The sequence below is a fragment of the Antechinus flavipes genome, chromosome 1 (assembly GCF_016432865.1).
Source record: "Antechinus flavipes isolate AdamAnt ecotype Samford, QLD, Australia chromosome 1, AdamAnt_v2, whole genome shotgun sequence".
NCBI lineage: Eukaryota > Metazoa > Chordata > Mammalia > Dasyuromorphia > Dasyuridae > Antechinus > Antechinus flavipes.
The window spans coordinates 708,340,104-708,358,071 of record NC_067398.1 but is presented as its reverse complement, the minus strand read 5'-3'; the positions used below and the strand labels follow the sequence as shown (position 1 = coordinate 708,358,071).

General features: G+C 43.8%; 1 protein-coding gene across 4 annotated transcripts in view; it reads right to left on the bottom strand.

The window, feature by feature from the left end:
* The window catches only part of ACACB (acetyl-CoA carboxylase beta), a 120,872-nt gene that overhangs the window by 32,336 nt on the left and 70,568 nt on the right, over nucleotides 1-17,968 (bottom strand). For 3 of the 4 annotated variants that reach the window (XM_051972984.1, XM_051972983.1, XM_051972982.1), the window contains exons 19-27: nucleotides 16,144-16,278; nucleotides 14,563-14,709; nucleotides 10,155-10,343; nucleotides 6,566-6,666; nucleotides 4,563-4,651; nucleotides 4,334-4,458; nucleotides 2,610-2,723; nucleotides 2,288-2,401; nucleotides 1,414-1,503 (exon numbers count right to left, since the gene is read on the bottom strand). In XM_051972984.1, the coding sequence (XP_051828944.1) occupies nucleotides 1,414-1,503; nucleotides 2,288-2,401; nucleotides 2,610-2,723; nucleotides 4,334-4,458; nucleotides 4,563-4,651; nucleotides 6,566-6,666; nucleotides 10,155-10,343; nucleotides 14,563-14,709; nucleotides 16,144-16,278 (1,104 nt within the window). The remainder of the gene's footprint in view (nucleotides 1-1,413; nucleotides 1,504-2,287; nucleotides 2,402-2,609; nucleotides 2,724-4,333; nucleotides 4,459-4,562; nucleotides 4,652-6,565; nucleotides 6,667-10,154; nucleotides 10,344-14,562; nucleotides 14,710-16,143; nucleotides 16,279-17,968) is intronic. The other variant, XM_051972985.1, reaches the window with a different exon arrangement.

The following is a 17,968-nucleotide window of genomic DNA, read 5'->3' as shown; positions in this document are numbered from 1 at the left end:
AGTACTTAATAAATGTTCATTCATTTAGGCCCATAAGCATCTCCTTGAAGGCAGAAATAATCTCATTTTTCTACTTCTATCCCCAGCACTTAGCACAAAGCTTGGTATACACTAAGCACTTAATAAATGTTCATTCATTCATTCAGGCCCAGGAGCATCTCCTTGAAGGCAGAAATAATCTCATTTTTCTACTTGTATTTGCTGGACTTAGCACAAAGCTTGACATATAGTAAGCACTTAATAAATGTTCATTCATTTAGGCCCAGGAGCATCTCCTTGAAGGCAGAAATAATCTCATTTTTCTACTTTTATCCCCAGCACTTAGCACAAAGCTTGGTATACACTAAGCACTTAATAAATGTTCATTCATTCATTCATTCCCAGAGCACTTTCTGAAGACAGTTATTGTCTGAGATCTCCCCGGGCCCAAGAGAGCTTCTGCCTGCTGTGACATGTTGGAAAGATGAAGAAAAAGCATGACAGGCTTAGGACAGTAAAAAACCTGGGTTTCCCTGAAGCAGACGGAGTGAGACAAAGGGTCAGCTCCCAGAAAACCCTGCAGCTTAGCGCCCTGTTCCGAGGGATTCTCTCAGCTCGAGGTTCTGTGACTGGCAGTCAGCTCACTCATTCTGTACCCTCTGAGAGCAGGGACTTCTTCCTGCCTGGGGGATGCCCACCTGCCCTAACCCCGACAAGAATTTCTCTGCTCCCAAACCCTGCTCCTTGTCTTCCCCAAATACTAAATGGCGGATGCGGTCCTGAGCCTGGCAGAGCCTGGCAAATAAGAGGCAGAGGGTCGAGAAATAAGGACTAGGCTACAGGGTGTAAAGGAAAACAAATGCTAGTGGGGGCTCTCCCATTTCCCTTATGAGGCTGATTTCTCCCCAAGTCCTGCTGATGCGACCCATGGTCATCCCCTCCTGCTCCTTCTTGCCCAGGTCTTCTCTAAGTCACTGGTCTGTCAGGGGCCAGCAGAGCTGGGCTCCCAACTTTGACGCTGCTGGCTGTGATCTTGGGTAAATCAGGTTCCCAGTTTGGCCTTCAATGTCTTCCCGTAGGAACGGAGGATAAATGGGCAAGAACCCCATCTGCCCTCAGACTGCCGAGCCAAGAAGCTCTTGGGGAAGAGGGAATAACTAGGAGAGGGTCAGAATTTGGGTGGAGAAGTATCCCAGTGACAAGAACACTGGGAGTGGGCTCTGGGGCCCTCTAGAGTCCTGGTTGGGCTCTAGAAACCCCCCCCCAAATTTTTGCCACAAGGATCCTCTATACCCAAATTCTGACCCTCTTCTAATTGTCCCATCTGTAAAATGGGGAGATTGGGTCCTGTCTAAGCCTCTTCCTGCTTGCCTAACACACGATGCTCTGAGGCTGGAGTGGGGGGCACATGCATTCAGCTGGCACAACACTCACCTCCAGGGATGCCATGCAGACCACCTGGTTAGCATGGTAGAAAAAATTGGGCAGAACATCAAATATGGTGGTTTCGGACAGGATCAGTTTCTGGAAGAAAAGGAGAAAGGAGTCAGGAAACCTCCATAACTCACCACAGAAAACAAGAAGCAAAACTTGTGGATGGAAGAGGTCAAAGGACACCCACTTTTTCAAGACATAAGTTAAGAGAGACAGAGGAAGGATGTGCAGGTGGAGCTCGGGGAAGGGCTGGCTCAGTTGGTGCTCCTGGATATTAATCCAGGTTGTTCCCTTGGCCTATCTCTCCTCCCATGGTTGGAACATAAATTCCACAAAGCTGGGGACATTGAACCTTTGGTACTCAGCTCAATGCTCACTGTATACAGCAAGGGCTTAATGAATGCACGAAACATAGATAGTAGTAGTGTCAAGAACCTGGAAGCCCCAAAACAAACGCCTCCAAAACATATTGTCTCTTCATAGCGTGAGAAAAATAGAAAGTACAGCCTTGACAACAGATAGCTGGATGACTTAACCCTGGAGCCTCAGTTTCCCTTTGGATGTCATCACAGACATTGGGTCAGTGTTATTCTGACCCACCCCAGGAGCGTCTGCCAACAGAGTAGGAGCAGGAAGAGGAGTGGGTCCCTTCTACTGGGAAGTAATCGATTCTGCTGCACGTGATGGTAAAATGGATTCTGGGTAACAAGTCTATGGGAAGAGGTCAGAGTATAAATGGATCCCACCATCCATCCATCTATCCCGAGCCTATCGATGCTTTAAAACATCCCAGCGTCCGTCCCCTAAGTGCCAGAGTGGAAGGAAGGCCAATTTCAGAAACCACAGCCAGAGACTTTTGGGAAACAGAGCTTACCTTGAGGTTTTCTGGGCAGAACTGGTGACCATACATGTCAATGGCAGACAAGAAAATGGATTCTACTTGGTTGTGTCTGAGTTCATAAGAGGGGAGGTGGGAGGCGATCAGTACCTGAAAGGGAAGCCCATGAGAACATGTGCCTGCAGGAGGAACCCATGAGAAGCAGACTGGCCACTTCTCTCCACGGGAAACGTCTCTGCCGGGCTGATGAGCTCACAAGGAACTAGAGAACCATGTCTGAGAGGAAACTGTTTAGCGTCCCACGCAAAATCACGTGCGTACAAGAGGACCCAAGATGGCATTAAGCAAGACCGCCTACCTGTCTGGCTCTTAAGGCTACTTTGCAATGTTCACTTTTGCTCAACTGGGTGAGTTCACCGAGAATGGAGAGAAGCTCATCGGTCAATGATGGATCTGGACCACACAGCTCATCCTTTGGGAGACAAAACACATACACAATGTGATAAAGTCTTTAAAGTGGATTTCCTCGAGTGAAAGAGTTGGGGTTTTTTTTTTGTTTATTTGTTTGTTTGTTTTTGAGTGTAGAAGTTCTTAAACTTTTGAGATAACAAGTTTTTTGGGAAGTGGGATGAAGCCTAAGGATGCCTGATATTTGTCATCAATTATAATTGTCATTATATTATATTTCAATTATATTGAAAACAAGGTCGCAGACCCTTGTGGCTGGGCAGACTCCAAGAACGATGACATTACAATGCGTTCTTTGTCATCATATCCCCCTCTGGTACCTCTACATATACTTGGCGATACCTTAATGAGCATCAAAAAATTCTAATCCAGAACGTGAAGGCTAAAAAAGACCTTATGGTTCATCTATAATCCGACTTTCTTGGATATTCAGACAGGGGGAGGAACTTGCCTAAGGTCAAGGAATGAAATTACCCAGAGAGTTGGAACTAGAACCTAAGGTTCCCAGCATTCAATGCAACATCCCTTCCAATTCAGTTATAATCGTTAATGACCTGCAATATTTTAAGGGTGTGGGATACAAAGACCAACACAGGACAGTTCTTGCCTTCAAAAAAACTACCATAACAAAATGGCGCCCAGATCACCAATGATCAGTTCTACTAAGCCATCTTTCCCAAATAGATCCACCAATGTTCTAACCACATTTCTGCTGGTTCTCAAGACCCAGCAGATCTCCTGGATGGGTCACCAAATGATCAACAAGGACAATTTTTTGGAGAACATTAGAGGTGAAACCGATCTGTTTCTGAGTGATATTTCACAGAATCACAAATTCTGAGCATTGGAAGGGACCTGAAGGCCACCTAATCTAGAAGAAACATCCCTTCTAGAACAGGCCCGACGAGGTTGTCCAGAAAAAGAGAGTGTGTGTCACTCTGGGACAGTTCTAACACTTGAGACATTTTTCATGACTTAAATCGGCCACTTTGCAGCTTTCTAAATCAAGTCCCTTTCTCTATAGTTCTAGGGTCATTTCCTTCATGTTTGATTCTGTGACCCCTTGGTGGGGTTTCTTGGCAAAGATACTACAGTTCTTTGCTATTTCCTTCTCCAGCTCATTTTGCAGACGGGGAAACTGAGGCAGTGAAGTGATAGCCCAGGATCACACAGCTAGTAAGCCTGTAGGAAGGGGAGTCAGCCCAGTGCTCTTTGCCCTATGGCACCACCTAGCGGCCGATGCCATTTAGCTCTTTGAATGCTTGAAGCTCCCAATCAGGTTCCCCCCCCCCACCCCCCCCATCACTCTACCCTTGCCCACTTTGACTGTTTGGATTGAAAATTTTTTTTAAAAAGAGGCAGATCTGGTTTTAAGAGCCAAGGCCAGAAAGTGAGCTTCCCAAATCCAGATGTCAGTGTGAGGATGTCCATGATAGGTTAGGGGACATGGTGGAACCTGGGTGAGTAGGACAATGATCACTGGCTCCATTTGACAGAGGAGGAGACTGAGGTCTGGGGAAGCTGACCCACTACAGAAGGTCAACAGTTGCCACTCAGCCACGTAACAGAAGAGAAGCCCCACAGGCTCCCTCCTTCTGTCTTGGAGGGACTTACGATTAACATGGTCACCAGCTGATTCTTCTTGGCCACCTGCGCGTGGGAGAAGATGCAGTTGAGCACAGGTGACATGTCTGGCTTAAACTGCTCCCGGAGGTTAATCACGCACTTGTCATAGTGGGCTGGAGGGAGAAAGATGCCACGTGATTAGACTTGGATTTCCTTTTCGTCCCGTTACTGGCCCCTAGCAGAAAGAGGTGCCTCCCACCCCCGGTTCCGGCCTTGCCTTGTTGGAAGTGATGTTCCACTTGCAGGTATTTCCTTAATAAATCTAACACCACGGTCTTCATGTAGCCCCGAGTCCCACTCCGGTACCTGTGTGAGAAAGGAGGGCATTACTGCCGGCCTTGGGGTCAGAGGCAGAAGGGAGACGGATCCTAGGAAGTGATCTCTTGCAAATGCCATCGTGTCATGTATTTACTTAGCTGCGTGTGGTTTCCTCCATTAGGGCAGTGGTGTGTGTGTGTGTGTGTGTGTGTGTGTGCACGTGCCATATTTCATGTCCTGAGTCCCAGCCACTAGGGACACAAAGCATTAAGGAGCTTACTAAATGCTTGTTGATTGACTAACTACTGTTATCATGCCCAGCCCAGTGGAATATTATGTCCAGTTGGTAAAGCACTAACACTCTCCGAGTTGTGTAAAAATTAAGGCCAAAAAAAAACAGTCAGAGAGCGTGGCTGGATAACATGCCCTCATTTCATAAGAAATTTCACTCTGGCTTTCCCAACAACCTGGGAGGACAGGGAGGGTAGGGACCGTCATCTCCATTCGGATGAACTTCAAGGAACACAGTGACCTGGGTCCTAAGAATGCCCCCAAGAGAGGGCACTGCTAAAGAACTGGCCACTTCTGTTCCCCCTAATAATAACTGGCAATAGTTCATATTTAGAAGCACTTTAAGGTTTCCAAAGCACTTTAAGCTGTTTCATCTGGAGCAACATTGAGGGGTAAGTGTCATTATCCCCATTTTACAGATGAGGAAATGAGAGAAAGAGAGGTTAAGTTATTTATTCATAGTCAACAACTACTAAGTATCTGAGGTAAGATTTGAATTCAAATCTTCCTGACTCTTAAGTCAATTACCTTACCCATCATGCCACACAGCTAGATAACAGAGTTTAAAGTTAGCTAGGTCCAGGTAACAAGAGGCCTGCTAGAGCTCTCTCTGCCACTGATGTTTGGAATCCTAAATTCCTAAATTTTCCCTGTGATAAAACCAAACTAAAAACAATCTTCTAAAGCAGTGATCCTCAAAGTGTAGTCCAAAGAATTGCTGGGGTCTCTGAAACCCTTTCAGAGGGTCTACAAATTCAAAATTATTTTTTAATTTCTAATATAGTAAACAGCTATAACTATAACCCATGTGAACAAAAACTCTTTGAATAGATCCTCGATAGTTTTTTAACAGCATGAAGATACTGAGAACAAAAGTTTGAGAACCACTGTTCTAGGGGCAGCTTGGAGAGAACTGGACAGAGAACAAACTGGAGTGGACGCATGGACGGGCCGTGGGACTTGGGTGGGCAAGATGCCTTCACTCCACAAGCCTCAGTTTCCTTCTCTGGATCAGAATACTATTCCCGCTCCCTAGCTCACAGGGTTGTGACAAGGTTCAAATGAGAGGGGAGACATAAAATGCATAAGGCAACCATAAAGCCTGGCACCATCACCCCAAGGTAGTCACACCTGTGATTTCATCGCCATAGCAACACTCAGAGCAGAAATTCTCTCTGCCAAAATCCATCAACAATCCATCAGACGTTTAAGAGATGGAGAGAGCTGCCTGGGACGCCGAGGTTAGAGGCGTTCATAGTCACGTGACGGTATGGGGCCGAGGCAGCAGCTCTTCCTGACTCTGCCCTGGGATCCGCGGCCTGTCATGTCATTTCTACAACCAACGCTGAGGTTTGGCTGCATCTTTTTTCCCTTTCAAATGTTTACACAGTAATGAAATATAAAAAATATATAAATAAATGCTTCTGGACAGACTGACTGAAAAATAACAAAAGTCTTGTTTGTCACAATAGGGATTTGTTGATTAGTAAAGAATTCTATGTCACAGAGGACCCACAATAGCCATATATACTCCCTCAGATGATGGGGCTGAGCAGAGCTTCCACTGCCCCGGCCACTAGCTAAGCCTGCTCCTGACAGAGAACACGGTGGCAGGGCTTGGTCGCCATTTTATAGCTTCAAGGTTCCTTTGCCCGGGGGGTCTCGAGTCACCTTTGGACTAGCTGCACAATGCTCTGAGTGTTCATGAAGAAAACTTCTCGGTCCGCTTTCCGCTGGAGAGTTGCCGCGTGGCTGTCCAGGATGTTGGCGATCTAAATGGGGGAGAAAGAGCTCATCTAACTACTTATGTCCAAGAGATACGGGTCCTTTTTTGTTAACCAAATCTGGACTCCTTCTGAAGAGGCAGGGATGGACTCATTAATTCTGATTCCAGATGGTCAAGGAGACGGAGCTTTCCAGGAACAGAGGAGAACAGAATTAGAGAGGCTCCTCTCGAAGGAGTCAATCCCTCCCCGTCTGCTGACGGTGATCCCTCCCACTGCTTGGTTCTCACAACACTCTTTCTCCCTGTGCTCTCATTAGGGTCCGAGGTCTGCTGGATTGATCTAGGTCTGAAGACCATCCCAGATAATTGCACAGAGGTTCACTGTCTAGATAGCAGCAGTTCCTACTAAAACGAGGGACTGAAGCACACGAATAAATGAGAGTGAATGAATGAAGCAAGCTACAAGATCTGCACTTCTTTCAATGGTGGCCTTGATAACCCTTCCCTAAAGTAAATATAGGGGGGTGTGAGAAAAGTACCAAGCCCCTTTCAGTCACACAAAAGGGAGAAAGATGGGCAATGATAATAGCCTCTTCTCGGATGGAATCTGTAAAGGAGGTTCAGCAAATTGGTCCCACTTCTCCATGAGGAACTCCCTCTGCTGAGGCAGACAGCAGCACCTCCCCAGCTCTAGGACATTATCAAGGTTATCCTTTCCCTCTCCACCCTGTGGACTTGTCACCCCCCTCATCACTCTGTTGGTGATGCTCTAAGATTGTCTGGTTTGGAGGGGCCTGCCAGGCCTTGAGTCACTGCTATGGTCTCCAAGAGCCCAGGTCCTCTTGGTACCATGGTGAAGTCTCCATAGAGGACCTCAGTGAAGGGGCAAATATACTTTATGGCTTATAAAGATCATCAACATCAGAAGCAGAGAGGGAGACAGATCCACATCTCACCACAGACCCCAAGATAAGTTCCCAGTGGGCATAGGACTTAAACAGAAAGGAGGCATCACAAACAATTCACTCTGAAGAGCGTGGAAGAAATTCCCTTTCCAATCTATAGAGAGGGGAGAGTTCACACTCAAACAAGGAAGAGAGAAAATAAAATGGACAATTTGGATTCTATACAACTCAGAAGTTTTTGCATAAATAAGTTCAATAGAGCTAAAATTAGAAAAGCAGTAACTAACTAAGAGAAAACCTTTGCAACAAGATATGGGTCATATACACGTGCGTGCATGTGTGCAAATATGCATTGCGTTGGGTGACAAACACTAATAATATACATGTATTATTGAGCATAAATAAAAACAAAGTATATGTATATATAATACATAAAATGCAGTAATTACAATAATTATGTGTGATTAGACAGATGTATGCTACTGCATATATGTATACCTGCACGTGCATATTATGCATATTGATACCTGTGAGAGAATACACACATATGTACATCTATATACACACAATATACATATATAACACACGTAAATATACATATGCCCATACCCATAAACCTATACACAACACAGCACAACACACAGCTATGCCTACAATATAATGTATTTACACACAATGTGCGTACATATATACATGCATATTAAATACACACATGTGCACACATAAAAACAAAGCACACACATATATAATGCCTGTATACGTATACGATGCACATATTAAATGCCATAGACATGTGCTTGTTACATATGTGCATACATTGTATGCTATAATACATGTATATAAACATTTATGCAATACAATATGCATATACATATACATGGTATTGATTCGATTCTGCAAGAATAAGAGCCATTCTCCAATTAATAAATGGTCAAAGGGTATGAGCTTACAGTCTTCAGAAGAAGAACTCTAAGCTATTAATATTCATTTGAATGAATGCTCCAAATCTCTAGGAATTAGAAAAATGCAAATTAAAGCAACTCTGGGGCTCCGCCTCAAACCCACCATATTGGATAAGTTGGTACAAAAGGAACGTGATAAATGTTGTCAGGCTCTGGGCAAACCCAGCGCGAGAACGCACGGCTAACAGACCATTCGGGAAAGCAACGTGGAACCAACTCGTCCAAGTCACTAAACCGTGAATATTCTGGGATCTAGCCAGATCACTGCTAGCTCTATGTCCCCAAGTGACAAAAGAAAGAGAAAAAAGACCCAGATGTACAAAAATACTGATGACCAACTCTTTGAAGGGTTGCAAGTTAGGCCACAGAATGCTTTTTGTTATAAGAAATAATGGACGGAAAAATCTGTAAGAACTTACAATAAGTCACCTGAGCAGAATCAGAAAAAACAATTTCTATAGTAACGATCCTATTGCAGAGACAAATGACTTAAGCCTCAAGCACTCTGCTCCATAAGCCCGGAGGAATGATGACAAAGCCACTAACTCTCCTCCCAACGGAGGGAGCTGGAAGAACGAGATACGTATTTTTTAGAGATGGGCATTGTGGGAATTTGTTTTCCAAGAGTTTTGCTTTGCTTTGCCTTTTGCCCAATGGAATGAGGGAAGCAGGGAGAGAAAATTAGATCTTTTGTTCACTGGAAAAATCATTTTTTAAAAATTTAATTATAAAAATTCCAATTAAAAAGTTTTTTTTAAAAAGATCACTGCCACATAACGAGTGGAAGAAAAGACTACGTGAATTGACCTTTTGGAGCTGGAAGCACTTTTGAAAATAATCTAGCCCAACCGCACCACATGAAGGAAGAGAAAGGAGGCCCAGAGCCGGCCGGGGATACGGCCAAGTCACGCACCAAGTGAGTGGCTGAGCAGAGGCTTGACCCAAGGTCTTCCAGTGCCTGGTCCAGAGCTCCCTCCACTACTTCACAGTCACACTAAGTACAAATGATAAATAAAGCATTCAGCTTGGGCCCCCGGGGCAGAGCAGGTGTTCAACAAACATCTGTTCAACTGACGAGCACTAAAGATGGCTTCGGATTTTGCTTTATTCTTCTGATAAGATGCTATTTTTTTAAAGTGCTGTCTATTTGGTCAAGATCCAAAGCTTCTGGGGAGCGCTTTTACACCTAAGTTTTTAAAGCAATGAGGGCCATCCTATCAGAAACTAGGCACTTCTGAAAGTTTGGCAAAAACTTTGAACAGAGACAATTCAGGGTTTACCTATGTTCATACTAGATAGATACACAAGTCTCTGGATCGTGAAAGATTGAACTGTTGAAATCCCAAGGTGGTTGTGAAGAAGGTACTTGGTAAATGTTACAAAAGTCTCCAGTTCCAGAAAGCTCAATAGCCTCCAAGAACTGGCCCAGCAAGAACCCAGGAGATCAGGGCTGCCCCTGCCCACAAGGACAGTCACCAAGTGACTGACCAAGTTAACCTAATAAGGACTGGAAAGGATTGTGATCTCTAAATCTGTGGAAGGAAGGCCCTGTGTTGATAAGATCGCAAGTCTCCTGACGTTTTCTATCAGAGGCCAGACATAAGAATCCATAACGGTTTCAGGAGATGTCATGGGATCACCCGAGAGCCCCCCTCCACACTCTTTACCTGCTGGCTGGGGAACTGGCAAAGCACGGAGGTGATGTTGCTTGCATACTGGGCCATGACTTTGCGGACCGCTTTCTCCACAGAGGGCGGGATCCGGCCAGAGACGCTGGTCATGATCTCCTGGAGCTCCAGAAGGGGTAAGGAGGGGGACCGCAGGGTGACCATCAGCTTGTTGACCCACTCCTTGAGCTGAAAGAGACAAAAATCATTCACGTTCACGGCCCATAGAGATGGCAGCATGATGCTAAGGGGCACGCATGGAGTGCAATTTTGGAAGACTGGGCAGGTTAATCAAATGACCAGAGAATTCAAGCAGAATTGGCTCTCTTCACTGGAAATGCACACAGCTGGGTCCTACCTATCCTCCCGAGTTCAGCTCAGGAGATTTATCCATGAAGCCTTTCCCTCTCCCCCTTCCCCCCCAACAACTAGAGTTCACACTCATCTCTTCTCTAAGCATCTGGTACAGGACTGCATTTTTCTGTTTCTCATCTATCTACCTCATCTTGTCTCCCAAGAGACTAATGGCTCTCTGAAGGTAAGAACCACATCATTTGGTTCCTTTCACGGCATTTAGGATGGTATGAAATATAACACCTTTGGAGGGGGCTCTCAATAGGGTCCCCACTGGGGGCTTCAGGGCCTTATGGGTCAGTCTGTCTCATTTAACAAGCAAGATGCTTCTGTTAGCCTAGGAACTGAAGCCATGGATCTATAATTAGAATTGCTATATGTATTCTGACGGCATGGGGGCACTAGGTGGCAGCATGGCATAGAGAGCACCAGCTCCTGGAGTCAGGACGCCATGAGTTCCAATTCAACCTCAGACGCTACTAGCTGTGTGACTCTGAAGAAGTCACTTTACTCTATCTGCCTCAGTTTCCTCATCTGTAAAATGAGCTGGAGAAAGAAATGGCACACCATATCAGTATCTAAAAAAAAAAAAAGCCTAAATAGGGTCATAAAGAGTCAGATACAACTTAAAAATGACTGAACAACCAAACAATACTGATTACATCCATCATGGTTCTAGAAAATAGCTCAACATGTACCAGTATTCTCTCACTTGTCTGACCACCACTAATCTAGAACTAGCATGAAACTATAATTATATGTCTTATGTAAATAACTGATTAAAGTACTTTTTGAACTTGGTATTAATTAAAAAACATTATTTATTAATTAAAAAGGAATGCAGGTTATATATATATGCGCACACACAGACACACACAGACACACACACACACACACATATATATATATATATATATATATATATATATATATACACACATGCACACACACATATATGGATTTCTGGCCTGATAAAACTAGATGTTGATTATAACAGAAAATGTGGTCAATTTCAATTAAATAAAATTGAAAAAATTTGCATTAAGAAAGTAACATAGTTAGAATAAGAAGAGAAATTGTCAAATGAGGGGGGAATCTTTGCATCAAATATCTCTCATAGAAGTATGATATCCAAAATATATAAGAAATTGACCCAAATCTTCATAAGAGCCACACCCTTCCTCTCCCCTCCCAATAGATTAGTGGCCAAGAGAGCTGGGTAATTTTAAATTAGAAAAGAAAAAAAAAAAAACCCTCAACAACTATGTAAAATGCTCTAAATAACTTATAAGACAAATACAAATTAAAACAAATTAGTAAAGAAGGTTTGAAACAGAAATAATTAGTATTAGGCTCTGGAAAGATAGGGACAAATATGCTATTGGTGGAACTTTGAATCGGTCCAACTGGTCTGGTTATCAATTGATAAACATTTATTAAGCATCAGACATTGAGCTAAGCACTGAGGATACAAAAAGAGTAAAAAAGGCAGTTTTTTGCCCCAGGGAGCTTATAATCTAATGAGAAAGACAACATGCAAATGTGTACAAAGCAATATATATACAGGATAAATGGGAAATAATAAAAGGCAGGCACTAGAACTGAAAGGCCGAGGAAGCCTTTCAATTAAAGAAGATATTTTAATTTGAACTTAAAGGAAATGAGAGAGATTTAAAATTACAAAGTGTAGAGGAATAAGAGTGTTATAAGGGGGACAGCCTAGAGAGAATGCCCAGAGTGAGAGATGGAGGGTTTTATTTATACAAGAGCCCAGAGGTGGCTAGTGGCTAGAAATCAGAAGGTACCAGGTGGGGGGAGTAGGATGTTAGAAGGCTGGAAAGATAAGAGGGGGCTAGATGGGATATGAAAGGGATGCCAAACAGAACATTTTGTAGGTGATCCTGGAGGTGACAGGGACTCACTGGAATTTACTGAGCAGGTTGGGAGTGGTGGTAGTGACATAATTAGACTTAGATTAATGGTTGGAATATGAATTGAAGTGGGAAGAGACCTGAACTAGGCAGATCTACCATTTTAGTAATTGCTACTGTAATGGCCCAGATGTGAAGTGATGAAGGACCTGCACAGGATGGGGACGACAATGTCAGAGGAGAGAAGGGGGTGTGAGAAATGCTGCACAGGTGAAATCTACACTAAATACTGCACAGGTGAAACTGAGAAGAGATGCTGCAGAGGTGAAACTGATGAGAGATGCTGCAGAGGTGAAACTGATGAGAGATGCTGCAGAGGTGAAACTGATGAGAGATGCTGCAGAGGTGAAACTGATGAGAGATGCTGCAGAGGTGAAACTGATGAGAGATGCTGCAGAGGTGAAACTGATGAGAGATGCTGCAGAGGTGAAACTGATGAGAGATGTTACAGAAGTGAAACTGATGAGAAATGCTGCACAGGTAAAATCTAGGGGAAATACTGCCCAGTATTTCTCCTGCACAGGTGATATTGATGAGAGATGCTGCAGAGGTGAAACTGATGAGAAATGCTTCAGCAGTGAAACTGATGAGAGATACTGCACAAAGGTGAAATTGACATATGACATAACTAGAGCTATGTTTATATGATATCAAAAACCTAGGAAAAAGTGATTGTCAGATGTATCCAAAAAGAGCATGATGCCCACAATATAACAAACCATGCAGATAGATTAAAAGTAATACTATGACACCATCTGACCATGTCACTCCCCTACTTAATCATTCAAGTGGCTCCCTATTGTTAAAGGTCAAGTCAATTCTCTGAGAGCCTCTACAGCTGTGGATCATACATGGAAGGGTTTGCAAAGCAGCCTTTGCCGACACAGGTGTTGTAGACTAGGAATGAGATAAATTGGAGGCAGGGGAAGAGGAGAGAGGTCAGACAACACAATGGCCTCTCAATCAGAGAGGTCAGAGAACAAATGCCTCTTAGTCTCCTTGTATCATCCTCTCACAAGAGGAGATCCATTCTGGGTTGGATCTCCAGCAGCCACTGTTAGGTGGCTCCTGTGTGTTCCAGCAGCTCTCCCATGAATTCCAACACCTATGGCTTCCGGGATTAAATACAAAATTATCATCTGTTTGGCATTGAAAGCTCTTCAAAACTCAGCCCCTTCCTACCTCAGCCCCTTGAGTCTTTTCACACTTTATTTCCTATTTCATATTCTTCCATTAAGTGACTTGGTCTTTTGACTATTCCATGAATAAGAGTATCTATCTTTTAGCTGTCTCTAGCTGTTCCCATCCCTGGAATACTCTTCCTTCTCTCTTCCATCTACTGATCTTCCTAACTTCCTGTAAGTTGCAACTAAAATCTCACCTTCATCAGGAAGCCTTCCTTATTCCCTCTTAATTCCAGTGTCTTCCCTCTGTTCATTATTTCCTATTTTTCCAGCATATAATTTGTTTTGCACCTATTTGCTTGCATATTGGCTCCCCCCATTAGACTCTCAAGCTCTCAAGGAAGAAACTGTCTTTGGCCTCTTTTTTTATATCTGCAATGCTCAACATAGCATCTGGGCATATAGTAGGTGATTAATAACATTTCTTGACTGGTCATAAAGATGATCAAAAGCAATTCAGAGAAGCATGGAAAGCCTTCACTGACCTGGTGCAGAGTAAGATTTTGAACAAAAATATATGCAATGACAATGATTATATAATCAACTCTCCAATTGTGTGAGAATGTGTGTGATTGTGTGTATATATGCATGTGAGAGTGAGTCTATGTGAAAATATATGTGTGTGTGATTGCATGTATTTAAGTATATATGTGTGTGATTATATTATGTGAGTCTATATGAGTGAGTCTTTATAAAAGTGTGTGTGATTGTGTGAATTTATTTAAGTATATAGGTGTTATGTGAGTGTATATGTGAGAGTGAGTCTTATGGGAAAATGTGTAATTGTGTGTATTTAAGTAATTGTGTTGTGTGTGAGTCTACATACAAGTGTGTGTGTGTGTGTGTGTGTGTGTGTGTGTGTGTGTGTGTGTGTGTACATAAAACTTATTCTCATCTCTTAACCTGAATGAGAGCTCAGCAGAAGCCGGCTCCGCTCACCTTGGTGCTGAAAATGGGTTCTGGCAAACAGTAGCCGTTCATGACGTTGGTCAGGTTCTCCAGGACATTGTGGAAAACCTGGTGCAGCTTCTCTCCCATGATGGGCAGGGTTTGCTGGCAGGGCAGGTCCCCTGTGTATGGCTCAGCCTGGTGAGAAGTAGAGGGAGAAAAAGTCAGAGGTGTGTGACCCAAAGAAGCCCAGCCTGCATCTGATGCCCCACCCATCTCCTGTTCTACCTGGGCAAGTCACCTGCTCCCCTGTAAAATGAGGAAAACGGGCCCTATGCCTGCCATTTTATAAATTTCTCAGTGCCATGAGCATTGCAAACTCCACACCTCTCCCCTACCTTAATTTCCTCTTGATTCCCTAAAGATGGGTCCAGAAGGGGGGGTGAAAAATGACTAATAATTCACATAAATCTTCCCTTTTATAAAGAGGTTTAATTTTAGTACAACCCAGTGACTGAGTTCACATGCTTCCAGAAGAGAAATCCATGAATCAACCACCTACTTAGCCATTTACTCCACAATGTTTGTTTATTTAGCACTTCCTGCGGCCCCTCCCCAGGTTCTACAGATGTGCGAGGGGGGGAAGGGGGGAACAGAGATAAGTAAAGGCAGCTTTTACATCAGTGTGGCTACCTTGGAATGAGTGGAGCACATGAGCAGGAAGACCCTCTACATGCATTATTTCAAAAAAGCAAAACCACCACAGCTGTTTAGGAAAGGGGAGCAAGGCAGAAAGTATAACTCGCCCCAAAAAGGAGGGGGCTTCCTCTCTTCACTGGAGGGTTTTCAAGCAAGGGAAGTCCTTGCCAGGGATATGATGGATGTTTATGTTTCAGGTAGGGAGAGGCCACAGGATCTGTGGTCCCAGAAACCCGGCTGCTCACTACCCAAATGGCCCTTTTCCTTCCTGTGTTTGTTCCTCCTCTGTAAAATGAAAGTCATGGAGGAGACTGCCTCTAAGGTCTCATCAGGCTCCCCAGCAGACCTTGTTGTTTCATCTTATTTTGTTTTGTTTTACCTTGACACAGTTTTCTTTTATTATCCTGACTCAGTTTCCCTAATTATCCTGACTCAGTTTTCCTAAACTGCCCTGCCTCGGTTTCCCTGAATTGTTCTGCCTCAATTGTTCTGCTCAAACCACCCCTCCCTCTTAGTCATCAGAATATTTGGTAAGGATAAAAAAATCTTATATTTTAGAATATCAGAATGCCTCTCCCCATCCCAATCTATCAGAATATCAGATAATGTCTTATCAAGATTCCTCTCCCCATGTCTGGGGTGCCTCCCCACACCCTGTCAGAGTCACGTTCCTCTCTCAGCACCCTGACTCCACCCCTGCCTCAGTCTACCCCGAGTCTGAGCCAACTCACATTGTTTGCTGGATTCTTGGAGACGATAGTCTCGTTTAGCCCTGGGACTAAACCATGGATCCATTTGATCCCAGTAAATCTCTCCCTTTCAAATAAAATATTAAATACTCTCTAATCTCTGTCTTGCCTCAGTTTCTTCGGCATTACAACCTGATCCCAGCAGCTCTAGGAGTTCCCGATAACCCCCAGCACCATCACTCACCGCATGGACTTTAGAAGGATCGTCCAGCTCCAGTCTGGCTATCATACAGCCTGCTTGGAGCACAGCTCCTGGCCGTTTCACGTAGTAGATCCGTCCATCCTCCTGCACACTCAAGGTCATGATCATCTTCATTACCTGGGTTGGGATGGGATGAAGAAGTGAGGAAAGGAACTCCAGGACCTGTGCGTGCAATAAACAGGCCGCCCAGGACTGGTGACCAGTGATATGGCACAGACTAGCACAGAAACCGATCTCTAGGAGGCCCTAAGTGCATACACCCCAGCTGCTGCTGCTTCTATGATCATTAGAATAAAAAACCCTACAAACATGACAGAATTAAGATTCAGGGAAACTGATCCCCAAACTAGGGTCTTTCTTTGGGAAACACCATCCTCAGATAGAGGAAAAAATTAAAAAGAGCTTTTTTTCCCCCCCTGAAAAGTCATGTACAGCCTCCATGTCTTCAGAGGAGCAGCAAAGATACCAGGAAGAACATGTATGTCTGGAAAAGATGCAGAGTTGAGAGGGGGCCAAGGTAGACAGCATCCTAAAGGCCACAAGAAGGAAGTGGCTCTGTTCTGAGATTCCAAGCTTTCAGAGGTGATTTTTGGTTTTATCTTGACCCAAACCAGACCTCCACAAACCACACACATACACTACTTGCATCCTTCTTCCAGCTGCCCTTTATATGCTGGCTTCCTCCATTTGAATATAAGTTCCATGAGGAAAAGGAACATCATCTTTGCTCATAGCCCAGAATTTAGCGTAATATCTGGCAGGTGATAGCAAGTGATTCATAAAGACTAGTTCTGTCTATTTATATATCTAATCATTCATCCATCTAATCATCTATTTATCTATCTAATCTTCCATCCATTTATCTGGATCGATCTATCTGATCATCCATCCATTTAATCATCTATCTATTCATCTAATAATTTAATCATCCATCTATCTGTCTTTCTATCTATCCATTATATGTGTATATCATTTATCCATCATCCATCCATTTCTCTATCATCTATACTGCCTCTCATCTCTATCCTTCCCTAGTGGCTCTGGACCATTCTAAGACACAGTCACTGAGAAGGGGCCGGCCAGCCTTGGCAGAGGAGGCTCCCTCCTTGAGCTTCCTACGCTGATGAAATTACAGGGAAAATAGGAGCGGAGGGAAGTGAGTACGGAAAAGGAAGGAACAAGCCAGACCATGGAGGGGATGTGCATACAAATTCGACCATGGTCATTTTTAGAGCAGTTCCACAGCCATTTCTTTGTATGTATATGACATCCACAGGTCCCACAGTCCCCCACACCCGGGTCTATGAAGGGGCTGGAGCATTCACACAGGGATTCTAGACAACAGAGTGCCACAGTGTGCCATTTTAAAATATTCTTTCCATTGATATCACCCATAACTGCTCTATAAATGGGCTTATTGGTTCTGATCATTCACGCAACCTCAAAAGTCCTGAGTTCTAGCCCTAGCACTTACTAGTTGTCTGTCACTGAGAAGAACACTTAACTACTTGTTCCTGTTTCTACATCCATAAAAGGAGGGAGATGGGCTTAATGGCCTCTAAGCTGTCCACCAACTCTAAATTTTTGAGCCAAGTGTCATGATTGTTTAGTTCTTCTCCAATTGACATACAAAGCCTTTTTCTCACAGCAGACATGCTGTGAGAATTATTTTCTTATTACAGATAAGGACATTGAGACTTATAGGGGTGAGGTGCCCGAGGACCCTCGCATCAGAGAGGATTGACTAATCCTGATAAAAACATCAGGGCCACGCTTGTCAAATTTGCAGATGAGTTCAAGCTGGAGG